Below are 20784 nucleotides of genomic sequence, written 5' to 3' on the forward strand. Positions count from 1 at the left end.
CACAGCGAGTGGCAATGACCTGAAACCTGCTGCCTATGAGGGAGTTTGAAAATAGACACAATGAACGATTTGATTTCAAAAGGAAATTGGATAGACATCTGAGGGAAATAAACCTGCGAGGATACAGGGATAGAGCAGGAGAATTGGACTGACTGGATTGCTCCAGAGAGATAGCATGGACTCAATGGGCCGAATGCCATTCTCTGTGCCATCATGTCTTGGACTCCTTCGTGTAATCTAGTTTTGAAATTTAACCCCGGGGGGGTTCAGATATCACTCAGGTAAATCTGTGCTACACTCCCTCCGAGGCCATTCTATCCTTCCTCAGGTTTGTTGCCCAGAACTGAACACAGTTCTCCGGGTTTGGTCTAACCAGGGTTTGTGAATCTCGGGGCTTCTCCAGTCACACTGAGACCTGAAATCTTCCCTCACAGACAGAACAGACAAACCTTTTACCTTCCACACCCAGATGTTGATATTCAGGTTCTGATGAATCGAGTGACTCTGTCAGATCGCGATGTGATGTTTGGTTTGCGTTTCCCGTCTGTTCAACCTCCACTTCCAGTATCCTGTAAATTTACAGAAACCTCACTGTCAGTTTAGGATAGACATTCACAACATTCTCTCCTCATCAACTTTGATTAAATGTATTCTTGGAGGTTTTATCACATGACGTGTCCCCATCCACCAGCCATTAATCGGTCAACACATCCATCCTTGTGACACACTGCCTTCCTCGGCCAATTGGGAAGCAAAAGGACTCATTACCTTACAGGACAGTGATTGACTGTCAGCCAAACAACCTTTATCCCATTTTCAATATTTTTATATCCACTGAACAGAAATTTTCAAAGAAAATTACATAAAAATCTTCTTTACTGTCCTAATGATTTCCCAGACACGAATCTCACCAAGACAGAAGGTTAAATTTGAATTCATTTAAAGTCTACCGAAGACCCTGAAACCATTGTAGATTGTTGCAAAGACCCATCTGGTTCACTCATGTCCTTCTGTGAAGGTAATCTTCTCTCCTTAACTGGTCTGACCTACATGTGATTCCAGATCCACAGTCAGCTGGTTGACCCTTAAAATGCTCTCTGAGATACACTCAGTTCAAGGTGATTAGTGATGGGCAGTGAATGCTGGCCCAGCCAGCGACACCCACATCCCGTGAATAAATGGAAAACAAAATTTCCATCCTTACCTGGTCTGGCCGACACGATTCCAAACCAAAGCAATGTGGTTGACTCTTTAAATGCCCTCCGAGATGGCCGAGCAAGTCACTCAGTTCAAGGGAAATTAGGGACGGGCAATAAATGTTGGCCCAGCCAGTGACTCCGAATAAAATAAAATGCTGGAAACTCCAGTCGGTCAATCCGGGAGAGTTGCCATCCGGTCCAGGCTCGCAGCGCATACGCCCTGCAGCACCTTGTCCTCTGTAAAGATGGCGGCCGGTGACCCGGGCCTGTCACCGCTCAGCTCTCACTCTGTTCGGTGCTGTCTAAGACGGGACCGTTAACATTTTACTCGGGAGTTGAAGCCTCCACGGAGTATTTATGAAGCCTCCCGGCTCACTCTGCAGCTTCTATCGCTCCCCGGCCACCCACCGGCTCCAATCCTGAAAGTCGCTCGTTTGTTTCTTCCCCGCTCCTCGCACTGTCAGCGACAACCTGAACTGCGCATGCGCCGGTCACAGCCTGAACGGCACATGCTCCAGTCACAGCCGGACTCTGCGCATGTGTGAAGTGGATAGAGCACAAGCTCAGCCGCAACGCACGATGGGTAATAATTCTGCCATTGAAATGGATATTGTTAATTCAAATTATGCTTTGCCAACCGATTACAATTGATACCGTTGGGCCAAGGGAACAAATGTATTAAATAAATAAATACAGCAACTAAGGAGTACAGGCCCATCCACCACAGTCTGTCCTGGGTGCGATTGACAACAGACCAAACACAGACAGTGAGTTGTTCATGTGTTGGGGTCTGAGCAGGTTCAGGCGAACAGTGGTTTTTGTCTTCCTGGACAGAACAGTTAAACTACCCCTTGCCAATAACAATGTGCTGAAATTGGATCAATGGTTTGGGCATTTAAAGTTGTAGTGTTGACCAGTAGGAAAACTGAGGAAATTCCTTTGCACACATGAAGTGTGTGAGTGATCTCCCTCTGAACTGCTCCTGAACTGCACATTAGATTAATTAATGACTAACTCATATTTATTCTCACCCAGTGCAAGCATCTTCCACTTGTCTATCACATCAAACCTTTTCATAATCTTACAGGATCAGGTCACTCTTCATTCCCTTTTGCAGAGAAAAGGTTTACACCCTGTCCAATCTTTCTTGCTGGGTACAACCTGCCAGTTCAGGCATAATTTAAATATCTTTTCCTGCATCTTCTCCAGTCCTTCGAGATCCATTTTACAATATGGAGACTTTAACTAATCCGAGCAGCAAACTCACCGTTGTCCCCAAATGCCTGTATGTTGCAGTACTTTAGTCATTTTACTGTTAGCTGAATGTAAGATGGGACAGAATAAGATCCAGTGAGCCAGTCTGTAACACTGTAGAACATCTACAAACTTGCCTCTTCCCCGTAATGCTAAATAGTTGACTTTTTCACTCTCAACCTGTCAGCTATGTCATTAAGAATAATGTGTCAGAGAAAGACTGGATTTCAGCTTGGTGACACCAGGCCAGACTAAATTTTAGTTCACAGGACTGTTGAGCTAATTTCTCCATATCATAAGATGCCACTGACAATTACTGAACAGTCAAACCAACGGAAGGAATGTATATTTACCCTCTGTTCATCTTAAAAGTGTTGATTCTGCTGTTACTGTCACTGTTAATCACACCCAGAACTGAACCATCACCATTCTGACAATTGGGGTTTATTTCGAATCTCTGAAACTTAGCTGGGCTCGAGTTTAACATCTTGTTGTTTGTGAAATAAATCAGCTTTGTCTCAAACACACTGTGTCAAGTCCTTGATTTTTCGAGGGGTAAAGGAAATTAATTGATGGCCACGTGTCACCAGGCCATGCCAGTCAGAGTCTTTTTTTTATATAAACATTTTATTGAGCTATTTATAGTTTTACAACAAAAACAAAATAAACAATGTGCACAAAAATATAAACATAGCGCAAAAGCCGTCTTCCTCCCTTACAGGTCCCACCTTTAAGTAACCCCTACTCTAAGCTAAACTAACACCCCGGTCCCCCCTTTTGCTGACAGTTAATTTTCTCCAAAGAAGTCGACGAACGGCTGCCACCTCCGGGCGAACCCTAACAGTGACCCTCTCATGGCGAACTTGATTTTCTCCAAACAAAGAAAGCTAGCCATGTCCGATAGCCAGGTCTCCGACTTCGGGTGCTTTAAGTCCCTCCAAGCTAATAGTATCCGTCTCCGGGCAACCAGGGAAGCAAAGGCGAGAATGTCTGCCTCTTTCTCCTCCTGGATTCCCGGGTCTTCCGACACTCCGAAAATCACCACCTCTGGACTCGGTGCCACCCTTGTTTTTAACACCGTGGACATGACATCCGCAAACCCCTGCCAGAATCCCCTGAGCTTCGGGCATGCCCAGAACATATGGACATGGTTTGCTGGTCCTCCCACATACCTTGCACACCTGTCTTCTACCCCAAAGAACCTGCTCATCCAGGCCACTGTCATTGGGCCTGGTGAACGACCTTAAATTGTATCAGGCTGAGCCTGGCACATGTTGTGGACGTGTTGACTCTACTCAACGCATCCACCCAGAGACCATCCTCTATCTCTCCTCCCAACTCCTCTTCCCATTTGTGTTTCAGCTCCTCAGTCTGCGTCTCCTCTGACCCCATAAGCAGCCAGAGCAGTGGCACCACGGCTGGCTCTGATGTTCAGAAGGGAGGGTCAAAGCGCAGAAGAGCAATAGTCATAGGGGACTCTATAGTCAGGGGCACAGATAGGCGCTTCTGTGGATGTGAAAGAGACTCCAGGATGGTATGTTGCCTCCCTGGTGCCAGGGTGTCTCTGAACGGGTAGAGGGCATCCTGAAGGGGGAGGGGAAACAGGCAGAGGTCGTTGTACATATTGGTACTAACGACATAGGCAGGAAGGGGCATGAGGTCCTGCAGCAGGGGTTCAGGGAGCTAGGCAGAAAGTTAAAAGACAGGACCTCTAGGGTTGTAATCTCAGGATTACTGCCTGTGCCACGTGCCAGTGAGGCTAGAAATAGGAAGATAGAGCAGCTAAACACGTGGCTAAACAGTTGGTGTAGGAGGGAGGGTTTCCATTATCTGGACCACTGGGAGCTCTTCCGGGGCAGGTGTGACCTATATACGAAGGACGGGTTGCATCTAAACTGGAGAGACATAAATATCCTGGCCGCGAGGTTTGCTAGTGTCACACGGGAGGGTTTAAACTAGTATGGAAGGGGGTGGGCACGGGAGCAATAGGTCAGAAGGTGAGAGCATTGAGGGAGAACGAGGGAATAGGGCCAGTATGGCTCTGAGGCAGAGCAGACAGGGAGAAGTTGCTGAACACAGAGGGTATGGTGGCCTGAAGTGCATATGTTTTAATGCAAGTATTACGGGTAAGGCAGATGAATTTAGAGCTTGGATTAGTACTTGGAACGATGATGTTGTTGCCATTACAGAGACCTGGTTGAGGGAAGGGCAGGATTGGCAGCTAAATGTTCCAGGATTTATATGTTTCAGGCGGGATAGAGGGGGATGTAAAAGGGGTGGCAGAGTTGCGCTACTGGTTAGGGAGAATATCACAGCTGTACTACGGGAGGACACCTCAGAGGGCAGTGAGGCTATATGGGTAGAGATCAGGAATAAGAAGGGTGCAGTCACAATGTTGGGGGTTTACTACAGGCCTCCCAACAGCCAGCGGAAGATAGAGGAGCAGATAGGTAGATAGATTTTGGAAAAGAGTAAAAACAACAGGGTTGTTGTGATGGGAGACTTCAACGTCCCCAATATTGACTGGGACTCACTTAGTGCCAGGGGCTTAGACGGGGCAGAGTTTGTAAGGAGCATCCAGGACGGCTTCTTAAAACAATATGTAGACAGTCCAACCAGGGAAGGGGCTGTACTGGACCTGGTATTGGGGAATGAGCCTGGCCAGGTGGTAGAAGTTTCAGTAGGGGAGCATTTCGGGAACAGTGACCACAATTCAGTAAGTTTTAAAGTGCTGGTGGATAAAGATAAGAGTGGTCCTAGGGTGAATGTACTAAATTGGGGAAGGCTAATTATAACAATATTAGGCGGGAACTGAATAACCTAGATTGGAGGCGGATGTTTGAGGGTAAATCAACATCTGACATGTGGGAATCTGTCAGTTGAAAGGAATTCAGGATCGACATGTTCCTGTGAGGAAGAAGGATAAATACGGCAATTTTCAGGAACCTTGGATAACGAGAGATATTGTAGGCCTTGTCAAAAAGAAAAAGGAGGCATTTGTCAGGGCTAAAAGGCTGGGAACAGACGAAGATTGTGTGGCATATAAGGAAAGTAGGAAGGAACTTAAGCAAGGAGTCAGGAGGGCTAGAAGGGGTCACGAAAAGTCATTGGCAAATAGGGTTAAGGAAAATCCCAAGGCTTTTTACACGTACATAAAAAGCAAGAGGGTAGCCAGGGAAAGGGTTGGCCCACTGAAGGATAGGCAAGGGAATCTATGTGTGGAGCCAGAGGAAACGGGCGAGGTACTAAATGAATACTTTGCATCAGTATTCACCAAAGAGAAGGAATTGGTGGATGTTGAGCCTGGAGAAGGGTGTGTGGATAGCCTGGGTCACATTGAGATCCAAAAAGACGAGGTGTTGGGTACCTTGAAAAATATTAAGGTAGATACGTCCTCAGGGCCTGATGGGATCTACCCCAGAATACTGAAGGAAGCTAGAGAAGAAATTGCTGAGGCCTTGACCAAAATCTTTGGATCCTCACTGTCTTCAGGTGATGTCCCAGAGGACTGGAGAATAGCCAATGTTGTTCCTCTGTTTAAGAAGGGTAGCAAGGATAATCCACGGAACTACAAGCCGGTGAGCCTTACTTCAGTGGTAGGGAAATTACTGGAGAGAGTTCTTCAAGAAGGTAAAACTAAGCACGAGTGTATTGTGCTTAAACAAAGGAGATTACAATGGGATGAGAGAAGAACTAGCTAAGGTAGACTGGGAGCAAAGACTTTATGGTGAAACAGTTGAGGGCCAGTGGAGAATCTTCCAAGTGATTTTTCACAGTGCTCAGCAAAGGTTTATACCAACAAAAAGGAAGGACGGTAAAAAAAGGGAAAATTGACCGTGGATATCTAAGGAAATAAGGGAGAGTATCAAATTGAAGGAAAAAACATACAAAGTAGCAAAGATCAGTGGGAGACGAGAGGACTGGGAAATATTTAGGGGGCAACAGAAAGCTACTAAAAAAGCTATAAAAAAGAGTAAGATAGATTATGAGAGTAAACTTGCTCAGAATATAAAAACAGATAGTAAAAGTTTCTACAAATATATAAAACAAAAAAGAGTGGCTAAGGTAAATATTGGTCCTTTAGAGGATGAGAAGGGAGATTTAATACTGGGAGATGAGGAAATGGCTGAGGAACTGAACAGGTTTTTTGGGTCGGTCTTCACAGTGGAAGACACAAATAACATGCCAGTGACTGATGGAAATGAGGCTACGACAGGTGTGGACCTTGAGAGGATTGTTTTCACCAAGGAGGTCGTGATGGGCAAGCCAATGGGGCTAAAGGTAGCCAAGTCTCCTGGACCTGATGGAATGCATCCCAGAGTGCTAAAAGAGATGGCTAGGGAAATTGCAAATGCACTAGTGATAATTTACCAAAATTCACTAGACTCTGGGGTGGTCCGGGCGGATTGGAAATTAGCAAACGTGACACCACTGTTTAAAAACGGAGGTAGGCAGAAAGTGGGTATTTATAGGCCAGTGAGCTTAACTTCGGTAGTGGGGAAGATGCTGGAATCTATCATCAAGGAAGAAATAGCGAGGCACCTGGATGGAAATTGTCCCATTGGGCAGACGCAGCATGGATTCATAAAGGGCAGGTCGTGCCTCACTAATTTAGTGGAATTTTTTGAGGACATTAACAGTGCGGTAGATAACGGGGAGGCAATGGATGTGGTATATCTGGATTTCCAGAAAGCCTTTGACAAGGTGCCACACAGAAGGTTACTGCATAAGATAAAGATGCATGGCATTAAGGGGAAAGTAGTAGCATGGATAGAGGATTGGTTAATTAATAGAAAGAAAAGAGTGGGGATTAATGGGTGTTTCTCTGGTTGGCAATCAGTAGCTAGTTGTGTCCCTCAGGGATCAGTGTTGGGCCCACAACTGTTCACAATTGACATAGATGATTTGGAGTTGGGGACCAAGGGCAATGTGTCCAAGTTTGCAGACGACACTAAGATAAGTGGTAAAGCAAAAAGTGCAGAGGATACTGGAAGTCTGCAGAGGGATGTGGATAGGCTAAGTGAATGGGCTAGGGTCTGGCAGATGGAATACAATGTTGACAAATGTGAGGTTATCCATTTTGGTAGGAATAACAGCAAAAGGGATTATTATTTAAATGATAAAATATTAAAACATGCTGCTGTGCAGAGAGACCTGGGTGTGCTAGTGCATGAGTCGCAAAAAGTTGGTTTACAGGTGCAACAGGTGATTAAGAAGGCAAATGGAATTTTGTCCTTCATTGCTAGGAGGATGGCGTTTAAGACTAGGGAGGTTATACTGCAATTGCATAAGGTGTTAGTGAGGCCACACCTGGAGTATTGTGTTCAGTTTTGATCTCCTTACTTGAGAAAGGACGTACTGGCACTGGAGGGTGTGCAGAGGAGATTCACGAGGTTAATCCCAGAGCTAAAAGGGTTGGATTACGAGGAGAGGTTGAGTAGACTGGGACTGTACTCATTGGAATTTAGAAGGATGAGGGGGGATCTTATAGAAACATATAAGATTATGAAGGGAATAGATAGGATAGATGCGGGCAGGTTGTTTCCACTGGCGGGTGAAAGCAGAACTAGGAGGCATAGCCTCAAAATAAGGGGAAGTCGATTTAGGACTGAGTTTAGTCCCAGCCCCCCCCCCCCCCCCCCCAACCCCCCCCCCCCCCCGGTCCTGGGCTGCTGCTGCTGCCTTCTTTTTTCCATTCCATCTATCTTTCTGCGAGGTATTCGACGAACGGTTGCCACCGCCTGGTGAACCCTTGAGCCGACCCCCTTAGAACGAACTTAATCCGCTCTAGCTTTATAAACCCTGCCATGTCATTTATCCAGCTCTCCACCCCCGGGGGCTTGGCTTCTTTCCACATTAGCAATATGCTGAGCCGGGCGACTAGGGACGCAAAGGCCAAAACATCGGCCTCTCTCACCTCCTGCACTCCCGGCTCTTGTGCAACCCCAAATATAGCCAACCCCCAGCTTGGTTCGACCCGGACCCCCACTACTTTTGAAAGCACCTTTGTCACCCCCATCCAAAACCCCTGTCGTGCCGGGCATGACCAAAACATATGGGTATGATTCGCTGGGCTTCTCGAGCACCTCGCACACCTATCCTCCACCCCAAAAAATTTACTGAGCCGTGCTCCAGTCATATGCGCCCTGTGTAATACCTTAAACTGAATCAGGCTTAGCCTGGCACACGAGGACGACGAGTGAACCCTGCTTAGGGCATCTGCCCACAGCCCCTCCTCGATCTCCTCCCCCAGCTCTTCTTCCCATTTCCCTTTTACTTCATCTACCATAGTCTCCCTTTCGTCCCTCATTTCCCTATATATATCTGACACCTTACCATCCCCCACCCATGTCTTTGAGATCACTCTGTCCTGCACCTCTTGTGTCGGGAGCTGCGGGAATTCCCTCACCTGTTGCCTCGCAAAAGCCCTCAGTTGCATGTACCTGAATGCATTCCCTTGGGGCAACCCATATTTCTCGGTCAGCGCTCCCAGACTCGCGAACTTCCCATCCACAAATAGATCTTTCAGTTGCGTTATTCCTGCTCTTTGCCACATTCCATGTCCCCCATCCATTCCCCCCGGGGCAAACCTATGGTTGTTTCTTATCGGGGACCCCCCCAAGGCTCCAGTCTTTCCCCTATGCCGTCTCCACTGTCCCCAAATCTTCAGTGTAGCCACCACCACCGGGCTTGTGGTGTAGTTCCTCGGTGAGAACGGCAATGGGGCTGTCACCATAGCCTGTAGGCTAGTCCCCCTACAGGACGCCCTCTCTAATCTCTTCCACGCCGCTCCCTCCTCCTCTCCCATCCACTTACTCACCATTGAAATATTAGCGGCCCAATAATACTCACTTAGGGTCGGTAGTGCCAGCCCCCCCCTCCCCCCCCCGCCCCCCCCCCCATCCCTGCTACGCTGTAAGAATCCCTTCCTCACTCTCGGGGTCTTCCCGGCCCACACAAAACCCATGATGCTCTTTTCAATCCTTTTAAAAAAAGCCTTCGTGATCACCACCGGGAGGCACTGAAACACAAAGAGGAATCTCGGGAGGACCACCATCTTAACCGCCTGCACCCTCCCTGCCAGTGACAGGGATACCATATCCCATCTCTTGAAATCCTCCTCCATTTGTTCCACCAACCGCGTTAAATTTAACCTATGCAATGTGCCACAATTCTTGGCTATCTGGATCCCCAGGTAACGAAAGTCCCTTGTTACCTTCCTCAACGGTAGGTCCTCTATTTCTCTACTCTGCTCCCCTGGATGCACCACAAACAACTCACTTTTCCCCATGTTCAATTTATACCCTGAAAAATCCCCAAACTCCCCAAGTATCCGCATTATTTCTGGCATCCCCTCCGCCGGGTCTGCCACATATAGTAACAAATCGTCCACATACAAAGATACCCGGTGTTCTTCTCCTCCTCTAAGTACTCCCCTCCACTTCTTGGAACCCCTCAACGCTATCGCCAGGGGCTCAATCGCCAGTGCAAACAATAATGGGGGCAGAGGGCATCCCTGCCTTGTCCCTCTATGGAGCCGAAAATATGGAGATCCCCGTCCATTCGTGACCACGCTCGCCATCGGGGCCCTATACAACAGCTGCACCCATCTAACATACCCCTCTCCAAAACCAAATCTCCTCAACACCTCCCACAAATAATCCCACTCCACTCTATCAAATGCTTTCTCGGCATCCATCGCCATTACTATCTCCGTTTCCCCCTCTGGTGGGGGCATCATCATTACCCCTAACAGCCTCCGTATATTCGTGTTCAGCTGTCTCCCCTTCACAAACCCAGTTTGGTCCTCGTGGACCACCCCCGGGACACATTCCTCTATTCTCATTGCCATTACCTTGGCCAGGATCTTGACATCTACATTTAGGAGGGAAATAGGTCTATAGGACCCGCATTGTAGCGGGTCCTTTTCCTTCTTTAAGAGAAGCGATATCGTTGCTTCAGACATAGTCGGGGCAGTTGTCCCCTTTCCTTTGCCTCATTAAAGGTCCTCGTCAATACCGGGGCGAGCAAGTCCACATATTTTCTATAGAATTCGACTGGGAATCCATCCGGTCCCAGGGCCTTTCCCGCCTGCATGCTCCTAATTCCTTTCACCACTTCTTCTACCTCGATCTGTGCTCCCAGTCCCACCCTTTCCTGCTCTTCCACCTTGGGAAATTCCAGCCGATCCAAAAAGCCCATCATTCTCTCCCTGCCATCCGGGGGTTGAGCTTCATATAATTTTTTATAAAATGTCTTGAACACTCCATTCACTCTCTCCGCTCCATCTCTCCTTCCTCATCCCTCACTCCCCCTATTTCCCTCGCTGCTCCCCTTTTCCTCAATTGGTGTGCCAGCAACCTGCTCGCCTTCTCCCCATATTCGTACTGTACACCCTGTGCCTTCCTCCATTGTGCCTCTGCAGTGCCCGTAGTCAGCAAGTCAAATTCTAAATGTAGCCTTTGCCTTTCCCTGTACAGTCCCTCCTCCGGTGCTTCCGCATATTGTCTGTCCACCCTCAAAAGTTCTTGCAGCAACCGCTCCCGTTCCTTACTCTCCTGCTTCCCTTTATGTGCCCTTATTGATATCAGCTCCCCTCTAACCACCGCCTTCAGCGCCCCCCAGACCACTCCCACTTGGACCTCCCCATTATCACTGAGATCAAGTACTTTTCAATGCACCCCCTCACCCTTAGACACACCCCCTCATCTGCCATTAGTCCCATGTCCATTCTCCAGGGTGGGCGCCCTCCTGTTTCCTCCCCTATCTCCAAGTCTACCCAGTGTGGAGCGTGATCCGAAATGGCTATAGCCGTATACTCCGTTCCCATCACCTTCGGGATCAACGCCCTTCCCAGCACAAAAAAGTCTATTCGCACGTAGACTTTATGGACATAGGAGAAAAACGAGAACTCCTTACTCCTAGGTCTGCTAAATCTCCACGGGTCTACACCTCCCATCTGCTCCATAAAATCTTTAAGTACCTTGGCTGCTGCCGGCCTCCTTCCAGTCCTGGACTTCGACCTATCCAGCCCTGGTTCCAACACCGTATTAAAATCTCCCCCCATTATCAGCTTTCCCATCTCTAGGTCCGGAATGCGTCCTGGCATCCGCCTCATAAAATTGGCATCATCCCAGTTTGGGGCAGATACGTTTACCAAAACCACCGTCTCCCCCTGTAGTTTGCCACTCACCATCACGTATCTGCCCCCGTTATGCGCCACTATAGTCTTTGCCTCGAACATTACCCGCTTCCCCACTAATATAGCCACCCCCCTGTTTTTCACATCTAGCCTCGAATGGAACACCTGCCCCACCCATCCTTTGCGTAGCCTAACCTGGTCTATCAGTTTCAGGTGCGTTTCCTGTAACATAACCACATCTGCCTTAAGTTTCTTAAGGTGTGCGAGTACCCGTGCCCTCTTTATCGGCCCGTTCAGCCCTCTCACGTTCCACGTGATCAGCCGGGTTGGGGGGCTTCCTACCCCCCCTCCTTGTCGATTAGCCATCCCCTTTTTCCAGCTCCTCACCCTGTTCCCACGCAGCTGTATCTCCCCCAGGCGGTGCCCCCCCCGCCCGTCTCCTCCCATACCAGCTCCCCCCTCTCCCCAGCAGCAGCAACCCAGTAATTCCCCCCTCCCACCCCCCCGCCCCGCTAGAACCCCCGCTAGCGTAATTACTCCCCCCATGTTGCTCCCAGAAGTCAGCAAACTCTGGCCGACCTCGGCTTCCCCCCGTGACCTCGGCTCGCACCGTGCGACGCCCCCTCCTTCCTGCTTCTCTATTCCCGCCATGATTATCATAGCGCGGGAACCAAGCCCGCGCTTCTCCCTTGGCCCCGCCCCCAATGGCCAGCGCCCCATCTCCTCCACCTCCCCCATCACCACCTGTGGAAGAGAGAAAAGTTACCACATCGCAGGATTAGTACATAAAACTCCTCTTTCCCCCCTTTTTAACCCCCCTTTTCGCCCCACCACTTTGTTCAAACGTTCTTTTTACTAACCCGCTCATTCCAGTTTTTCTTCCACAATAAAAGTCCACGCTTCATCCGCCGTCTCAAAGTAGTGGTGCCTCCCTCGATATGTGACCCACAGTCTTGCCGGTTGCAGCATTCCAAATTTTATCTTCTTTTTATGAAGCACCGCCTTGGCCCGATTAAAGCTCGCCCTCCTTCTCGCCACCTCCGCACTCCAGTCTTGATAAACGCGGATCACCGCGTTCTCCCATTTACTGCTCCGAGTTTTCTTTGCCCATCTAAGGACCATTTCTCTAGCCTTAAAACGGAGGAATCTCACCAGTATGGCTCTGGGAATTTCTCCTGCTCTCGGCCCTCGCGCCATCACTCGGTATGCTCCCTCCACCTCCAACGGACCCGCCGGGGCCTCCGCTCCCATTAACGAGTGCAGCATCGTGCTCACATATGCCCCGATGTCCGCTCCCTCCGCACCTTCAGGAAGACCAAGAATCCTCAGGTTGTTCCTCCTTGCGTTGTTCTCCAGTGCCTCCAACCTTTCCACACATCGTTTCTGATGTGCCTCATGCATCTCCGTCTTCACCACCAGGCCCTGTATGTCGTCCTCATTCTCGGCTGCCTTTGCCTTCACGACCCGAAGCTCCCGCTCCTGGGTCTTTTGTTCCTCCTTTAGCCCTTTGATCGCCTGTAGTATCGGGGCCAACAGCTCTTTCTTCATTTCCTTTTTGAGGTCTTCCACACAGCATTTCAAGAACTCTTGGTGTTCAGGGCCCCATGTTAAACTGCCACCTTCCGACGCCATCTTGGTTTTTGCTTGCCTTCCTTGCCGCTGTTCTAAAGGATCCACTGCAATCCGGCCACTTTCTCCTCCTTTTTCCATCCGTATCCAGGGGGGATTCCCTTCTGCTTTACCGCACAGTGTTTTTAGCCGTCAAAATTACAGTTGGGGCTCCTATCAAGAGCCCAAAAGTCCGTTTCACCGGGAGCTGCCGGAACGTGCGACTCAGCTGGTCATCGCCGCACCCGGAAGTCTCGGAAGGATGCTTTTCTAATTGGAGGGCTGTGACTAGTGGTGTTCCGCAGGGATCAGTTCTGGGACCTTTGCTGTTTGTAGGATATATAAATGATTTGGAGGAAAATGTAACTGGTCTGATTAGTAAGTTTGAGACGACACAAAGGTTGATGGAATTGCGGATAGCGATGAGGACTGTCAGAGGATACAGCAGGATTTAGATTGTTTGGAGACTTGGGCAGAGAGATGGCAGATGGAGTTTAATCCGGACAAATGTGAGGTAATGCATTTTGGAAGGTCGAATGCAGGTAGGGAATATACAGTGAATGGTAGAACCCTCAAGAGTATTGAAAGTCAGAGAAATCTAGGGGTACAGGTCCACAGGTCACTGAAAGGGGCAACACAGGTGGAGAAGGTAGTCAGGAAGGCATACGGCATGCTTGCCTACATTGGCCGGGGCATTGTGTATAAGAATTGGCAAGTCATGTTGCAGCTGTATAGAACCTTAGTTAGGCCACACTTGGAGAAAAGTGTTCAATTCTGGTCGCCACACTACCAGAAGGATGTGGAGGCTTTAGAGAGGGTGCAGAAGAAATTTACCAGAATGTTGCCTGGTATGGAGGGCATTAGCTATGAGGGGCGGTTGAATAAACTCGGTTTGTTCTCACTGGAACAACGGAGGTTGAGGGGGCGACCTGATAGAGGTATACAAAATTATGCGGGGCATAGACAGAGTGGATAGTCAGAGGCTTTTCCCCAGGGTAGAGGGGTCAATTACTAGGAGGCATGGGTTTTAGGTGCGAGCGGCAAGGTTTAGAGTAGATGTACGAGGAAGTATTTTTTACACAGAGGGTAGTGGGTGCCTGGAACTCGCTGCCAGAGGTGGTGGTGGAAGCAGGGACGATAGTGACATTTAAGGGGCATCTTGACAAATACATGAATAGGATGGGAATAGAGGGATACGGACCCAGGAACATAAGAACATAAGAACTAGGAGCAGGAGTAGGCCATCTGGCCCCTCGAGCCTGCTCCACCATTCAATGAGATCATGGCTGATCTTTTGTGGATTCAGCTCCACTTTCCAGCCCGAACACCATAACCCTTAATCCCTTTATTCTTCAAAAAACGATCTATCTTTATCTTAAAAACATTTAATGAAGGAGCCTCTACTGCTTCACTGGGCAAGGAATTCCATAGATTCACAACCCTTTGGGTGAAGAAGTTTCTCCTAAACTCAGTCCTAAATCTACTTCCCCTTATTTTGAGGCTATGCCCCCTAGTTCTGCTTTCACCCGACAGTGGAAACAACCTGCCCGCATCTATCCTATCTATTCCCTTCATAATCTTATATGTTTCTATAAGATCCCCCCTCATCCTTCTAAATTCCAACGAGTACAGTCCCAGTCTACTCAACCTCTCCTCGTAATCCAACCCCTTCAGCTCTGGGATTAACCTAGTGAATCTCCTCTGCACACCCTCCAGTGCCAGTACGTCCTTTCTCAAGTAAGGAGACCAAAACTGAACACAATACCCCAGGTGTGGCCTCACTAACACCTTATACAATTGCAGCAGAACCGCCCTAGTCTTAAACTCCATCCCTCTAGCAATGAAGGACAAAATTCCATTTGCCTTCTTAATCACCTGTTGCACCTGAAAACCAACTTTTTGCGACTCTGCAACTTTTTGAGAAGATTGTAGTTTAGTCGGGCAGCATGGTCGGCACGGGCTTGGAGGGCCGAATGGCCTGTTCCTGTGCTGTCCTTTTCTTTGTTCTTTGTTTGTTTGTTTTGTTATAAATGTCCAGAACCCTCCCTTCTCCCACCCACATTCTGAAAACTACCCTGTCCTGAATCTCCCTTGGCTGCAGGAGCGGGAAGGTTGAGACCTGCCTGCGTAGGAAGTCCCGCACCTGCAGGTACCTAAACTCATTTCCCCTCGCCAATCCAAATTTCTCCTCCAGCTCCTTCAGGCTAGAAAAGCTCACCTCCATAAACATATCTCCCATCCTCTCAATCACTGCTCTCAGCCATCTCCGGAACCCTCCATCCAGCCTTCCTGGTGCAAACCAGTGATTATTACAGATTAGAGACCATACCGATGCTCCCTCCGCTCCCACATGCCTCCTCCATTGCCCCCAGAGCTTCAGGGCCACCACCACCACAGGGCTGGTGGAGTACCGTGCCGGTTGGAACGCAGAGGCGCAGTTACCAACGCCCCCAAACTGGTGCCCTTGCATGATGCCGCCTCCATCCGCTCCCATACTGACCCTCCCGCCACCACCCACTTCCTGATCATGGCTATATTTGCCCAATAATAATTACTAAAGTTCGGCAGCACCAGCCCTCCCCCCCCCCCGGCTCCGCTCAAGCATCCCCTTTCTTACTCGCGGGGTCTTACCCGCCCATACAAAGCCAGTGATCACCTTATTGACCCGCTTAAAGAAGGACTGTGGAATAAAGATGGGGAAACACTGAAACACAAACAGTAGTTTAGGGAGGACCGTCATTTTCACTGTCTGCACCCTCCCAGCTAGTGACAATTGAAACGCGCCCCACCTTCGAAAATCGTCCTTCATTTGGTCTACTATTCGCCAAATTTAACTTGTGTAGCCATTCCCATTCCCATGCCACCTGGATGCAGAGATATTGAAAGCTCCCCCCTACCACCCTAAATGGCAGCTTCCCCAATCGCCTCTCCTGCCCCCTTGCCTGGACCACAAATATCTCACTTTTCCCCATATTTAGTATTTACCCCGAAAACCGGCCAAATTCCCCCAGAATCCTCATAATTTCTTCCATTGCCTCTAGTGGGTCTGAAACATACAGGAGCAGGTCGTCTGCGTAAAGTGAGACTCTGTATTCCACTCCCCTCCCGGACCAGACCCTTGAGGCTCTCAGCACAATTAACAGCAGCTCTATGGCTAACCCGAACAGCAGTGAGGAGAGGGGGCATCCCTGTCTCGTCCCCCGATGCAGCCGGAAATAGTTTGATGTTGACCTGTTCGTCCGTACACTCGCAACAGGAGCCTGATACAACAGCCTGACCCAGTCAATAAAGCCCCGCCCAAATCCAAGCCACCCCAGTACCTCCCACAGATCTTCCCATTCCACCCGATCAAAACCCTTCTCTGCGTCCATTGCGACCACTACCTCCACATCCCTACCTGCTGGGGGCATCATAATCACATTTAACAACCTTCTTACGTTGGCCGCCAACTGCCTACCCATAACAAATCCCGTCTGATCCTCCCCAATCATGTCCGGAACACGAGTCTTCAATGCAGCAGATAGGCATCCATATTTAATAAGGATATCGGCCTGTAGGACCCACATAGCTCCGGGTCCTTGTCCTGATTCAGGATCAATGAGATAGCGGCCTGTGACATCGTTGGGGGAAGCACCCCACGCTCCCTTGCCTCACTGAATGTCCTCATCAGCAGTGGCCCCAATATCGCAGAGAACTTTTTATAAAACTCCACTGGGTACCCATCCGGCCCCGGAGCTTCACCCGACTGCATGACCTTCAGATCCTCTGCTATCTCTTCCAACCCGATCGGGGCCTCCAGCCCTTCTACTAACCCCCCGTCCACCTTCGGGAAATACAACCCCCAGAAAAAGTGCCTCATCCCCTCCGGCCCAGCTGGGGTGTCTGACTCATACAGCCTACTATAAAACTCCTTGAACGCCTTATTAACCCCACCCGAGTCTCCAACCAGGTTCCCGTCTCCATCCTTTACTTTCCCTATCTCCCTGGCTGCCTCCTTCTTTCTAAGCTGCTGCGCAAGCATTCTGCCGGCCTTCTCCCCATGCTTATAGCTTGCCTCCCTCGCCTTCCTCAGCTGCTCTACTGCCCTCCCTGTAGATAACAAGCCAAACTCCGCCTGTAGCCTCCATCGTTCCCTTAGAAGCGCTGACTCTGGGGTCTCCGCATTCCTCCTGTCGATCTGCAATATCTCCTTCATCAGCCAATCCGTCTCAGCTCTGTCTGCGTTCTCCCAATGGGCCCGTATCGAGATCAGCTCCCATCTAATCACAGCCTTCAATGCCTCCCAGACCACCGCCGCTGAAACTTCACCGTGTCGTTGACTTACAGGTAATTCTGAATATATTTCCTCAGCCAGCCGTACACCTCATTAGCTAAACGTCCCACGTCCAGCCTCCAGCGCAGGCGCTGGCTACTCTCCTTGCTGACCTGTAGGTCAACCCAGTGCAGGGCATGATCTGAGATTGTGATTGCCGAATACCCCGTGTCCACTACCCCCGTCAGTAGAGCCCTGTTCAAAATAAAAAAATCAATCCAGGAATACACTTTATGCATGTGTGAGTAGAAGGAGAATTCCTTTACTCTCGGCTGCCCAAATCTCCATGGGTCCACCCCCCATCTGTCCCATAAACCCCTTAAGCTCCTTTGCAATTGCTGGCACCCTGCCTGTCCATGAGCTTGACCGGTCTAACCCAGGGTCAATAACTGTGTTGAAGTCCCCTCCCATGACCAAATTATGCAAGTCGAGGTCCGGGATCTTCCCCTAGCATCCTCTTTATAAACTCCACATCATCCCAATTTAGCACGTACACATTTACTAGTACCACCGGCAACCCCTCCAACTTCCCACTGACCATAATGTACCGGCATCCCACATCCGCAACTATTCTTTCCACCTCAAATACCACTCACTTATTAATCAGGATCCCGACTCCTCTAGTCTTCGAGTCCAGCCCAGAGCGAAAAACCTGTCCGACCCATCCCTTCCTTAATCTAATCAGTTACCCTAAGGTGCGTCTCCTGTAACATTACAACGTCCGCCTTCAGTCCCCTCAAATGCGCGAACACGCATGCTCTCTTAACCGGCCCATTTAGCCCTCTCACATTCCATGTGAGTAGCCTAGATGAGGGCTCATCGCACTGCCACTGCCAGCCCCCTTCTGCACAGGATTCTATGAGATGGGGGGGGGGAAAATCAGGATATTGAACTTGATTATCAGCCATGATCATAATGAATGGCGGAGCAGGCTCGAATGGCCTACTCCTGCTTCTATTTTCTATGTAAGTCACATGTAGGCTAGACCGGGTAAGGGAGCGAGATTTCCTTCTCTCAAGGACATTAGTGAACCAGATGGATTTTTACAACAATTGACAATGTTTTCATGGTCACCATTAGACTTCTAATTCCAGATTTTTATTTAATTGAAATGTCACCATCTGCCATAGTGGGATTCAAACCCCAGTTCCCAGAGAATTACTCAGGGTCTGGATTACTAGTCATGTGATATTACCAATATGCCATCGCCTCACTGAGTGATGCAGTGTATATTACACACATTTTTAATCCAGTAATATATACGTGTACATGGCTAGCAGTCTACATGATCCTTTTCAGGTCTCTTTGCCATGCACATGAATTAGTGAACATAGATCTGTTCATCAGCATGAATTGTCATTCAGAAGAATTGGGACGGTGTATATTAGGCACAGCAGAGAGAATGGAGGGAGAGTGTGTGAGATGGAGATATACAGGTTTTGGGATGCGAAAGGAAGGAATATTCTATCGAAACGAGCACTACATGTTGTGAATATCTATCCTGAATCGAAAGAGAAAATGCTGGAAAATCTCAGCAGGTCTGGCAGCATCTGTAGGGAGAGAAAAGAGCTCACGTTTCGAGTCCGATGACTCTTTCTCAAAGCTTTGACTACAGCACGGAGGACCCGGGTTGGAATCCTGGCCCTGGGTCACTGTCCATGTGGAGTTTGCACATTCTCCCAGTGTCTGACTGAGTTTCACCCCCACAACCTAAAATTGGGCAGGTTAGGCAGATTGGCCATGTTAAATTGCCCCATAATAATCGGGTACTCTAAATTTATATTTAAAAAAACACTTTTCACTGTACCTCACGGAGTCTTCTTAAAAAGTATTTATTCATGGGAGGTGAGGGTCAGTGGCTGGGTCAGCATTTACTGCTCATTCCAATTGCCCTTGAACTGCGTTTCTTGTGAGGTTATTTCAGAGGGCACTTACAAATCAACCACAACATTGCTGTGGATCTGGAGTCATGTGTGGGCCAGGCCACGTAAGGAGAGCAAGTTTCCTGAAGGACATTAGTGAACCAGACAGGTTTTTACAACAATCCAGAATGTCGTCATTAGACTTATAATTTGACACTTTTATTCAATTTCATTTCATTGCCAGATTCGATCCCAGATCACTAACTTCGGTCTCTGGATTACTAGCCCAGTAACAATACCATTACACCACTGCCCAGCCCACATATTCTTGGCAGAATATGTCTAGTAACGTCTCAAAAAATTATAAAGCAATTTATTTCTTCAAAGAAATTCTCATCGCTCTGCAGTTTCTGGAAACATTTTGGTTGAAAGTATTATTTTATAAAATAAAGATCTAGTCTTTACAACATAATTACCTAATACACCAATTCACTAATGATAATCAATGTTCATTAAAGAATAATCATAAATGTAATTATTGTTCTTTGCTATGAAATCAATACATAGTTAATATCGAAAAGGTACAGAAGGTGAAGTGGCTGCAGGAGGCACACATGAGGTATAAAAGAGCTTCCTTGACCTTGTTACTAATGACAGTGAATACACTATGGAAATAACAATTTTAGAGCTAAATGTGATTACACATGCGTACATATAGCTTCTTACAATACAACAGTAAATATGTTTCAAAAATACTCCATTGACTTTCAAAGACTTCAGAGGGTCCAGTGTCAGTGCGAGGTTTGAGAGAAATGTACATTTGTTCTATTAGTCTGCAAACTAGAATATACTGCTGTCTCTGGATCTGTAAAGACTTAGTTACCTGCAAATGCTTACATTCAAAGCCTTGTCTTGCATGTTTGACTTGGTCTATATATATCTTTCTAGAACATACCCCTTCATTCACCTGAGGAAGAAGCAGTGCTCCGAAAGCTAGTGATTGAAACAAACCTGTTGGACTTTAACCTGGTGTTGCAAGAGGGCGGTGCTGGAGGACTGACCGAGAGCGGCTGGTCCTCCAGCCAATCAGAGTGAACGGGGGGCGGAGCAAAGCCGGCGCTCTCGCTCACTCCGCATGCGCGCGGCCGCGTACTTCGTCCACCCGGGCCTGTCCCGGGGAAAAGCCCGGGCAGCTTTCGCCGCTTCACCTGCCGTATCCGAACTTCATTTTGGGGGCTTTGTGCCGACACGGAACGTTTATGAAGCCTCCCGACCCATCCACGGACTCTATCCGTCCCTCATGACTCACCGAGCGGGATCTGACCGGCGAAGGATTTCCACCCGACCGCCTGAATACTGAACTGTCATCGGCACTGCGCATGCTCCAACTCACATGGGTGACACCGG

At 48.6% G+C, this 20784-nt stretch overlaps 1 protein-coding gene across 5 annotated transcripts in view; it reads right to left on the bottom strand.

Moving 5' to 3' along the window:
• The window catches only part of LOC140418620 (uncharacterized), a 30277-nt gene extending 9494 nt beyond the window's left edge, over window positions 1-20783 (bottom strand). The window contains exons 1-2 of one of the 5 annotated variants that reach the window (XR_011945177.1): window positions 1205-1638; window positions 457-569 (exon numbers count right to left, since the gene is read on the bottom strand). Coding sequence is in view for 1 of the 5 variants with exons in the window: in XM_072502157.1 (XP_072358258.1) it covers window positions 457-569; window positions 20687-20745 (172 nt within the window). In the remaining 4 variants the exon portion in view is untranslated. Of the gene's footprint in view, window positions 1-449; window positions 570-1204; window positions 1640-20686 lie in introns of those variants that run through there. The other 4 variants (XR_011945176.1, XR_011945178.1, XR_011945175.1 and 1 more) reach the window with 4 other exon arrangements.
• Between the last annotated feature and the right edge of the window lies 1 nt (window position 20784).

Source organism: Scyliorhinus torazame, chromosome 5 (genome assembly GCF_047496885.1).
Source record: "Scyliorhinus torazame isolate Kashiwa2021f chromosome 5, sScyTor2.1, whole genome shotgun sequence".
Lineage (NCBI taxonomy): Eukaryota > Metazoa > Chordata > Chondrichthyes > Carcharhiniformes > Scyliorhinidae > Scyliorhinus > Scyliorhinus torazame.